At 40.2% G+C, this 10,895-nt stretch overlaps 2 protein-coding genes across 2 annotated transcripts in view; one reads left to right on the top strand and one right to left on the bottom strand.

Moving 5' to 3' along the window:
- The window catches only part of TRAPPC3L (trafficking protein particle complex 3-like), an 18,337-nt gene extending 10,511 nt beyond the window's left edge, over positions 1-7,826 (top strand). Inside the window, exons 4-5 of the mRNA XM_009070477.1 lie at positions 6,493-6,678; positions 7,707-7,826. Of these exons, the coding sequence (XP_009068725.1) occupies positions 6,493-6,678; positions 7,707-7,826 (306 nt within the window). The remainder of the gene's footprint in view (positions 1-6,492; positions 6,679-7,706) is intronic.
- On the bottom strand, positions 2,030-5,765 carry FAM26E (family with sequence similarity 26, member E). Its single transcript, XM_009070364.1, has 2 exons — positions 5,226-5,765; positions 2,030-2,419 (listed from the first exon to the last, which is right to left on the bottom strand). The coding sequence occupies exons 1-2, from the start codon at positions 5,763-5,765 to the stop codon at positions 2,030-2,032; spliced, it is 930 nt and encodes a 309-aa protein (XP_009068612.1).
- Positions 7,827-10,895: the final 3,069 nt, after the last annotated feature.

Genomic DNA, 10,895 nt, shown 5'->3' with positions numbered 1-10,895 from the left:
TGGGACTAGATGATCTGTAAGGTCCATTCCAACCCATAAAATTCCAGGATTCTATGAACATCTAAATTTTCGAGCAGAAAATATTGATTCTGGTATCTTGTTTTGTTTAGGATTTTTTGTTTGTTTGCTTGCTTTTTCTCTCTCTCCAGTTTGTTTTGGGCAATGTTGGCAATAGTTTTTGTATCTTTTTGAGCTGCCATGGTAGCTGCTGGATTCAGGGACAATGTTGATAGAAAACAGCTTTTGCGATAGCCACTTGAAGAACAGTTAAACTTGCCAAAACCAGATTCCAGCTGAAAACATAGGGTCAAACAAGCTTTTATTTTTGTCTGTTTTTATGGAAGTATTCCAGCATCCACATGGAAATTGCATTAAGTCACAAACATTTTGGTAAGATAAAACAGTCACACAGCCCTGGGAATGAGAATCAGTGAGAGATGAGCTCCTACTAGGCACATGTTGCAGCACAAACTATTCAGCAGTCTCTCTTGGAGGTGAGACACTCTCAAAATGAGCTACCTGCAAACATGAAGCAGGCTAAGAGGAGAATGCACCTTGGTTTTGCCCCTCTGCTATAAAGGAGAAGATTGGGCTGGGAAATACTCCTCTTTCAGATGGCCCTGACTATTCATGTGCAGAGCTTTGAGCTTTCTTCTGAGGGAAAAGAGCATGCCAAAAGCCCTAAGTGGCATCACTCTGTCCTGGTGTATATGCCAGGCATGGTATCAGACCTGCCTGATGTGATTTTCATTCTGGCAGTGTTGCATCTGTGCTTTCAGCTGCAGCAGGTGCTTTTAAGTGTATAACATGTTCTAAGTCTGCTGCAAAGTGCATCATCTGGGATAAAAGAACTTTAAAACATTTTCTCAAAGGTCACAAGCTCTTCAAAACATACAGAGAAAATTCTTAGCAGACAGTGGAATTAGCTCTTGGATTTTATTTCATAAAAAGCAATGGTCTGTATATGAATATAGATGTTTTTACTTGCTGAAGAAGCACAGGCAGTATGAGAACAGCTGGGCAGAATACCCTGGTTTGTTACTTGTTGATTCTTTGCAGACTCCGAGACATTGGCAGTAAAATGCTACATAAAAGCCTGCCCAGCCAGCCCAGCAAAATCAACTTTGTTCTCCTTTTATACAGTGTTTGGGAATACTCTGGACACCCTGTGTGAGAGCCATGTGGTGAATTCCAAGTGGGTGAGGTAAAGCATAGGGCTCTGGGGTTCAGAGGCACTGATCATGCAGTTGCCTCACCTGCTAGTTGTTCTTGCTCTAGACACTAAGTTTCCTAAGATATTAAGAAAAATGAAAATCAGTCTTCTGCAAAAATATTTTCTTGTCTTAAAAAGTGGAATTTCCATCCAGGCCCTCTGTCATACACTGGCTGCAGGCCCAGTACAAACAATATTACGTAGCACTACAGGCTACACCCAGTGCCTGAAACCTACCCAGAACTAGAGCTTTATACCTATAAAAAAGCTCTCAGTGGGAGAAGATAATAAAGAGAAGATGTCCTACAGAGCCAAAATATCCAAAGACAGAGAAGCCTTGAGGGATCACTGGTGCCTCAAAACAAGGCTGTAGCTGCAATTGGCCTGGAAATGACCTGGAAGGAAAACCTTTACTTTCAGTGGGATGTCAGAAAGCCACACACATCTTCCATTATTATATTCACTCACTTTAAATGACATTACTTAATGATACTCTCTTGATTTACATCAGACAAGCATACTATAGCACCTTTTACAGAGGATATTGTTAAAACTCTCTTGTAGAAGTCATTATTCCTCTTTATGCTGTCAGCTCTTGATGTGGATCCAGCAGCATTAGTAAAGCATAAATCCTGGGTGCTGTGGAGAACTGCAGCCTTTTCACTTAGAGGGAAATAATTCCATCCTTTTGGATCAATTGTATAACTGGGAGGGAATGTCATGAAAAAGGAGGCTATTGTGAAAAGGCATAGATTTGAAACCACATAGAAGTATGCTGTATTAGCAAGATATAAAAAAGGTGAAAAAATATTTGATCTATGGTATTTCCCTTCTGTCCACAAAATCCAGCATTGTCTCTCCTTCCTCATTCATTCCTTTCTGGCCTTCTTCAACTAGCCTGTGAATTGTGCTATAATGCTGTTTGCTGCTGTTGAAAGAGTGGAGCTGGGAAGCATCTTCCCATGCCTGAAAAGCTGGCAGGGGAATTGGTTCTGGTTCCTTGTTTTCAAAAAAGCACTTCAGGTTTCGCTCACTCAGTTTGGTGGCATACAGCTGGAAAATCTGCTCCAGTTGCTCCTTCTCCGTCCCCTCATACACTCTCCAGAACATCAGCTGGAGGTGGCTGACTTTTGACTGGCAGCTGGCACAGCAAGTGGTTAGCAGGGAGAGAAGAGCTGTGGTAACTATCACACACCATCCTAAAATCTGGGAAAGCAAAAGAAGTGAGTTTCAAGTTAAAAAGACCCAAGTGAAAATGCTACTTAAATCACAAATGTCTGACAGAGTGACCACATTTTGTAGGGGAGGCTGCTACTCCTTTTGGAACCCTACTGCAGGCATCTCATCCCAGTTTGCATCCAGTGCTGGCATTGATGTTAGTGGGACATCCATATGGAGACTGAAGGGGAAAAGTCCATCAGGACTGAGGCTTCTCAGTAGTGCTCATTTTGCTGTCTCTTTCTCAGGAAGGTAAAAGCTGTTTGATTTTTACAGTGGAAGGTGAAACACTCGTGAAGAGTTGGCTTAGACTTAGAGTCTGACTGCCTCCCCATCCCATATTATAACAAAGGGAACCTGAACCAGTGGAACAGCAATGCCAGGTTCAGAGACAGATGATCTCGAATCAGACCTCATCTACAAGACTGTCTACAAAGAAAGACCAATGAGAGGTCTAAATGATCAGTCAAATAATGTTATGGCTGAAGAGAGCTATACAGAAAACAGAGCAGACCTGAGAGCAGGAGTAGTACCTGGCTAATTTAGATAGGATATTGATGAGAGTATATTGCAAAACTATAACCATCTGGCATGCAGTGTATTAGAACTGCTCGCTGTATTCTGTCTCACAAAGGGAAATGTGCATCTGGAGCATAAAGTATCAATGGCAGATGGTTTAGATGGTAAGCATGTTCTATCTCCTGAAAGCATTAAATAAAATTGCCCCCAAAAATTAGCTTTAGGACACAATCTTGTTTTGATGAGCTACAAAACTGAAAAGGGTGAGTAACTTTTGCCCCAGATCAATCAACCTTTTAAACCATGAACACTGTTAGATGTGTTGTTTTCTGACTTCTTTTTAATTAAAAAAACCCACCCAAACACAACAACCACATAATTAACTAACAGGAATATAGATGGTCTTAAATTTAAAGTGTTCTTTAAAATCTTTTGCCAGGAGAGTCACTGAAATCTATGCTAGTCTTGTGAACCTTTTTGTCTTTGAAGAATCTGTCCTTTATAGTGGAAAGCAATTTTATTTCAAAACTGGTTCTAAATTACCTTCTTGCCGAGTCCTGTGAGAATGCTGGGAGGGAAGGGCACAACCAAGAAGTAGCATGTGCATTGCTAGGTCTGTGTTAGCACTGGAATAGAACCCAGTTCATCTACACACTGATTAGAAAGAGTTGCTGTATTTTCAAAGAACTTTGTTTTTACTGAAATATGCTTTTCCAGCATCACTCAACATTTTTTTCTTCTGTAGCAGCTTCAGAGTTTGACAAAATTCTGTTAAGAACATTTTAAAAGAAAGAGCTGCTTTCAGAGTTACTTCCTCAGTAAGGGCTGAGGGTGGAAAAATTTGCTTGAAATTGTTATTGTGGGATGTTCTCCTCTAGAGGTGTGGACACAATTTTTTTCATGCCTTGTGCCACTGGCCTAGCCAATAGTTTTACTCATCTACACCACTGCAATGTGTAACATTTGCAGAAAAATGTAATACTTGTTTTCAAACTGTGGAAAAAAAATCCAGTGTGGAACAAATATTCTAGGTTTCAGAGGGCCATATAAACTGGCACTGGTTTCCCATGCTCTAATAGTGATGACAGGGAGAGCTGCGACCTTTCTCATGTGAACTTGCACTGATGTTAAAAAAATAGCCACAAGTAAAAATTTGTATTTAGCTGAGGGAATATAGAAAGTTTCTTCAGAGAAGTCTGTGAAACAGAGAAGCTTTACAAACAATTATTCTTATGGAAGAATAGTTTAGCTTTTGTTTGGTTTTTTCCCAGTCACTTTGTACTGACTGATGATTTCTATGGGTATTTGAGAAATTGCTCTTTTTTGCAGCTTTTCACTTTCTTGCAGTTTGAAAAATGAGTTCATGTATTCGTGTGCTATAAAGTGAGTCAGTCACTGGTCTTTCACTGTTTCCTAGACATACAACTTAAAGTCTTAAGCACTACTTGTTATTTCCTTCTAAAACTCTCAAATAAATTGCTTTGTCTGCAGTGCAGGCTTTGTCTGCATTCCAGTCCTATTCACATGAGGACTTGAAAATAAAACTGGCTCTTGGGGAGGAAATTGTTCCAGATGGATACAATTGCTTGATAAAAACTTGCTGTCTCCACAGAGTGTTTTTCCTTTCCTGCAGCCCATTTTTTTCTTTTCTCCACTGTTTTGATTTTTTGTCTCTGAATTTATTTGCATTACAAAGCAGTGAGCAGAACTGTATGGTACAAACATTGTAAAATGTAGTACGATCTCAACTTTGCTTGTTCTGCTTGCTTTATTTTAGCATTTCTTCCTTCCTCCAAACAGCACAAAAACATGCTCACATCTGGCACCATGAACAGGAGGAACACAGACAGAAACACATTATGTAAACAGTTGTAAATCTGTCATGAATCTTATTTTCTGGTATTTTTTCTACAGTTAGTTAGTTTAAGATTTCTTTACAGTTATTGCAATGATCTAAAAAAGAGTGTGGCATGAATTTTTTAACAGGAACAACCCCTTTAATGGGGTGACATCTGTTAATTCAGTCTCCTAAACAATCCAGTCAGGTTTTTTTCACTTTAGAGCAATCTCCATTCAGGAAGAAAGCTTAAAATTTTCTGCTCTAATTGACCCTGCTATCAGGGTAGTATGGAACAACTCAAATCGAACCAAAAGATGAACTGATAACATTGTTTGTGTGAAACCAACGGTTTTAACGTCTGATGTATTTCCACAGATAAATCCCAGCCGCAGTACAATCTGCATAATGCTCTTTATTTATGTTTTTTTCTCTTACCTGGGACTGTGCTTGAAGTGTCCGTTTCAGTTCGTCGCTCTCTGAAAAGGGCATGGAGCTTTCGTCACACACTACCTTGTGTAGCTCTTCAAAGCACTTTTCAGATTTGCTGTGGCAAACTGCTTGTAAGTAGGCAGGATTTTTCAAGCCACTCATGGCACATTCATAAAAAGTCCCATTGAGCAAAGCCACAGAAAGCCACATCACTGGAGCTACCAGAGCATTTAAAGTGATTTGTCCAAAGATGTAAAAGAAATGGCAGACATTCCCTCTGGGAAATATTTTCCTGGGATTCACCCAGCAGCCTGTAAAGAGTTTCCATGTCTTGCTGTTCAAGAAGTATCCAATAACTAGCAAAACAAGAGCTGGGGAGAAGAGAAACACCAAACCATACCTGAAGTTTTCATTGCTGCAAGGGCATCTGAAAGCAACAAGAGAAAACACACGTTCACCTCCCATTGTCAGCAGCGCCATAAAACTGTAACCTATCGCAGTTTTCCGGTTCATAAAGAACTTCAGGATTGTCTGGAAAGCGTCCATGACTGATACTCACTGAAGAGGTCAAAATCAAGGCACGTTTGTCTTCGGTGAGTGCAGTGTGCAGAGGGGATTGGTCTCCAGAGGACAAGCAGTCTGCAGCTAGTCTCCCACGCACTGCCCAGAGAGCCGTGATGTCACTGCAGAACAGTGCTCAGGGGACCTGCCACCAGCAGAGCAGATGTTGGCATTTACACTAACATTCATCAGTAGTAGAAGGAAAGAGATTTGATGCTCTGTGTAATCAAATAAGTTTGCAGTCCTGGCACTCTTGTTCTTGGTGGGTTGTTGTTTTTTTTGTGACTGCAGATGGAGAGCAGAGTGAAAACATACACGCCCTAGTTGGAGGAGATCTTGAGCTGTGATTGTAAAAATTGCTGGCTATGTAGGGAAGGACCTAATATAGATGCTAATGGTCCCAGGAATATAACATGACTGAAAGCAGAGAAGAGGTAACAGTAAAACCGCTTTGTATGGGGTTGTAAATGTATGAACATCAAAGACAGAACAAACAGCCTTGTGCTGTGTTTCCCTGGAGCATCACACAGCTCTGGATTTGCATTGCTGGCTCAAGCTGAGAAAAATCTTGTTTGATTTCTAGCCTATCTGGCCCTTCCTCATATTTTCCTGGGGTAAAACTAGTCTACAGGATGCTGCATTCTTTAGTTTCATTTCTTTTTTTGTGTTTGCACATGACAGATTCAAGCAGCAGAGTTTCATCCTTTTGCAGGTTGCTTTCAAGATGTACCTTGGGGTCACCCCTAGTGTGAGTTGCAGTAGTCCTGCAGGAAATGAATTCTCCTTAATCCTTGACAAAAACCCACTAGTGGATTTTGTGGAGGAGCTGCCAGCAGAACGAGCATCCCTTTGCTACAGTAACCTCCTCTGTGGGGTGATTCGAGGTGCCTTGGAAATGGTAAGGAAATGCACATCTTTTTTCTGCATTCTGTTAATTCACAGAGGCACAGGAAAGTACAACCACGTGCTCAGGTAAATGAAGGAAATGTAGCATTGTTTAACCTCTCAGATTAAATGTCTATTTTTAAATAAAAGAGGACCAGACTGATCCTGGATCCTGAGGTAGAAGAGCACATGGATTGTCTCACCTCCACACTGTCTCTGCCTGGCTCTTCAGTGTCTGATTTGAGTGCAAAAGCTCCAGGGGAGCCAGTTAACACATGATGTGGAGAGCCAGGGGGTATGCTGGGTTACTCCCTGCTCCTTGAGCCTAGCTCACTTTCCTGCACAGGGATAGCCAGTAATAGTCATCCCTGATTCTTTCCAAATGTGTTAAGATAAATAATATTCTCAGGTTATTGCAGCACCTGCTGAAAGGGAGAACAAAGTGTGGATGAGTATAATGTTAAAACCAAAGCATCAGTAGTGTATCAGAGTTGTATCTGCTCTCCAAATTTTGTTCTGAAGTTTAAGACTTTTACAAAAGAATAAATAAAGGGCATCATTTGAAGCTCATCTACTGAGCTGTAGATCTTCTGTGGCTTATTGTGGAAGATGACTTTTGGGCTGCTTTATGTTTCTGTCAATATCTTAATTTGTCATCTATCTTATGTTTCGAGAAAAAAGCCAAACACGTGAACAAGTATTATGCATATACATCAGTCTCAGAGTTATAGCATCGGATGCAAGACTAGTTAATACAAGTGTTAGTATGTGACCAGGAAAATCAAGTATGCAATTTAGGTTCTTAAAAGAAAGGAAAGCACTGGAATGAAAGGTAATGTATTATATCAATTCCAGCGTGTATAAATTTCCTTTTTATTAACTTAATTGGGAAAGATTTAACAGTCTAGGTGTCTGTTTCTTATGAAACCTGAGAAAGGGGGTCCTCTTGTGGTGAGAGAGAGAGGGAAAGCTCGTTGTACCAGAGGAGGGTGGAAAACTGGGAATTTGTTTGCTTAACTGATCAGACCTGATTCTTTCTAGGTTCACTTAGCAGCAGAAGTTAACTTCCTCCAGGACAGGCTGAAGGGTGATGCTGTGACAGAAATAAGAATTACGTTTTTAAGGAAGCCTGAAGACAGAAAGCACAAAAGGAATAAATGAAAGAAATAGAGAGAGAAACCCTTGCTGAGGGATGTTTTGTGCCTTTTTTTTTCCAGAAGAAGACATGCAGGGTAAAAATGGCTTTGCAGAGCCAAATGCACCATTCACCTGGCTGAAAGGTGAAGAGAGCTGGACAGCAAACAGGAGGGGCAGGGCAGGGGAGAGCAATGTTAACTGTCCTGGCACTTGTCAGAGCAATGTTACTGTCATATCAGTAAAAAATATCAGAAATCACTTGCCCTTCCTTCTTACATAACACGCTCTTGAGCTCAACAATCACTTGCCCTTCCTTCTTACATAACCATGCTCTTGAGCTCGATGAAAGTTTTATCTCAGTATTTAGTGCATGCTGGATGCAAAATATTAATTTGGACACAAACTCTTTTCAGATAAAGACCTCTTCCTTTATTTGTTGGTAATGTTTCAAAGCATGGCTGCACAAAGGTGCTTTGTTCCCTGGCTGTGTGTGGTTAGGTATAAAGAATTCATCTGCTGTGGCTGCTGTGTGCAGTGTCTCACAGGTGCATGTTTTGATGTGCAATGGTTTGCCATTCATTGTCCTCCATACCTCCATCCTGCTGCTTTTGAAACCAGAGAGGTCTGTGGCTTCACTTATGGAAGGAGCTGGTTGAGTTCCTTACAGATATTCCAGGTAACATCAGCTTTGCTGGTATGGCTGTTCAGTCCTGTGCAGCAGCACTCTGATAACCACAGCAATGCTCGTGTTGCTCCAAGCTATGGCTCTTTTCATGTCAGCCTTCTCCTCAAGAGCACTGATCTTATAACTAAACTGAACAAAGCATAGTGTATTTAATATGTAGTCATTGTGGATCTGTACTTGCCTAAGGAAACATGAATAAAAATTCTGAGATTGCCACACAACTGGTTTGGTGGTCGTTATGTCTGCTCATACCTGTCCTTCACCACCAGCTGTTGAAAGTCTTCACCCTGGCAGTGGACTTCTTACCATGACATGACTGGAAAGTGGAGAAGGAGCAGACTTGCAGAGACCTGAGTTACAGAAAAGGTGTCATGTTGTTCTGTGTAATGCAAGATACCTGGGTAAAGGAGGGACAAAACCTCAGGTCCTAGCACAGCACCCTGCCCACAAAACCAGCTCACCTTCTCACCAAAGTGGTTGTTTTAAACCAAAATGCAAACAATTCAGTTCAGTGAAGTCCAGTGTTGACTCTGATTTTATCACTGTGATTTGTACCCTCTTCTCCTGTTTGTCCTTCTGTTTACCTGTTAATCCTGCTAAGTGAGGGCCATCTCTTACTTTGGGGACAGCAGGGTTCATTCCCATCACATCTGTACAATCCCTTTATGTGTTTATAGTAAGAAAGAAGCTTCCAAGCTCATTACATTGAGCTAGTTCAAATAGGCTCCTCCCTTCCTTCTTCCTTGGAAAATTAGTGTAACAAATAACTTCTTGGGATTTCTCTCTGTCTGAATAGTTTCCCAGTTCACTGTGTAGAAAAAGGAGATTTCTGGGAGGAGTGAAAGGACAGCTGGGACAAAACAATCTGCCTTGCATCTCTAGAATGCTCTTAAACAAAAACTTTTCAGAGGAAAAGTGAACTTTATTTTTCTTCACTCAAAACTGGTATCTTTGTTTCTTATAATTAGATGTTTTTTGATAAGAATATTATTATTTGCTAATGTGGATTGCAGATTTATAATGTCCTTGAGTATGTGGCTGTGCTGTAAATGTCTGTTAATATATAAGCTTCACCTACATTACTCTGTTATGCATAAGCCTAACCACTCAGAACAGGTTAATTTACACTGAGACTTCATGCTGGACAAAGTTAAATAGTGTATTTGGCAGAGACATCCAGGTGTAGTTTAGGTACTGATACCAAGGTCAAAACACTACAAATAAGATTATATATTTTAAAAATCCCATATTAATTATGTACTTTTCAGAAAAATAAATAGAAGAATGTACATGCTAAGTGTAATGTTAGTATGTTTTCTCTGCAGCATTCATTCAAATGCCTATTTTTTTTCCATGAAAGACCTTTACAATTAGAGAAAATGAGCAATAGAGATAATTAGGAAGGCCTGCTGCAAAAGGTGATCAAGATCAGGCAGTGGTAATGAAAATTCACTGTCATGGGCCTTTTTTGCTTCACTGTTACGACCTAAAGCTGCTGAGCACATAGAGATATAAGATGACTGGAGTCTTTTTGCTCATCTATTCAAACCAATAAGCAGTTGAAGTCATTAGATGAACCCCTATGTTATGCACAGGTAGCTCCAAAATGCTAATTGCTTCCCAGATTTTAAAAGATTCTGTCATTGCCTTAGAAATTAATTGACTGAAAGTAAATATTTTAATCTAGATCTTGTGCTAAATTCTACTGAAAGATTCATTGTCAAGTGAGAACTAATAAACTAAGCTGAACTTCTGATCAAATCTTCCCTTGCTTTTTGTCTCTTTGATAAGGTTTGGTATTGTCTCTCCAGCTGACAAGTGTCCTTAAGGTGTTTGGTGATAATCTGACAGTATGTGCTGATGTCTTTGTGGATGCTGATTATTTTACACACGTGACTCTTCTTAATGAACAGCAACATATGAACACTCCCATCATGACAGATGTATTCATTTGAATGTACTTAAGCAAAACTAATAAAGTGTATTTGAAAAAATAGATCTGCTGAGGGTTACAACTGTCATGTTTTACATACAATTTGCATAGCGTTCAGTAAGAATACAGAATAAGACTTCTTGTATCAGTAGGGTTAGAAGACTGCCACCATTGCAAAGGATTTATTGCCTTAAAACCCTGGTTTTCTTGTGCTTGCTTCATTCACAAATCCTAGGACAGTGGGATTCTGATCTCCTTCCTCAGATTTGGTGCTGTTGCCTCTGTTTGTGTTCATGTACTTGTGTAATATGCTGTAATACTGCTCTTGTGAACTGAAGGTATATAAGAACGAAATCTTTGGCCAGTCTTCATTGCTGGGAGTCTGAAATGGTGCTGGGTCGGTGGCTTCAAAAAGGCAATTTACATTTATTTCTGCCAGCTTGGTTGCATGCTCTTTGGCTTTGATCTCAAAGAG

This window comes from Acanthisitta chloris, unplaced genomic scaffold (assembly GCF_000695815.1).
Source record: "Acanthisitta chloris isolate BGI_N310 unplaced genomic scaffold, ASM69581v1 scaffold2670, whole genome shotgun sequence".
NCBI lineage: Eukaryota > Metazoa > Chordata > Aves > Passeriformes > Acanthisittidae > Acanthisitta > Acanthisitta chloris.
The sequence above is the reverse complement of the archived record's forward strand: the minus strand, read 5'-3'. Positions and strand labels throughout refer to the sequence as shown.

What these genes read in the sequence shown, in the direction of transcription:
- FAM26E (XM_009070364.1), bottom strand. Translation starts at nt 5,765, where the DNA reads ATGGACGCTTTCCAGACAATCCTGAAGTTCTTTATGAACCGGAAAACT. An exon ending in CACTTCAAGCACAGTCCCAG is followed by an intron (nt 2,420 to 5,225) that starts GTAAGAGAAAAA and finishes TTGCTTTCCCAG; the next exon opens with ATTTTAGGATGGTGTGTGAT.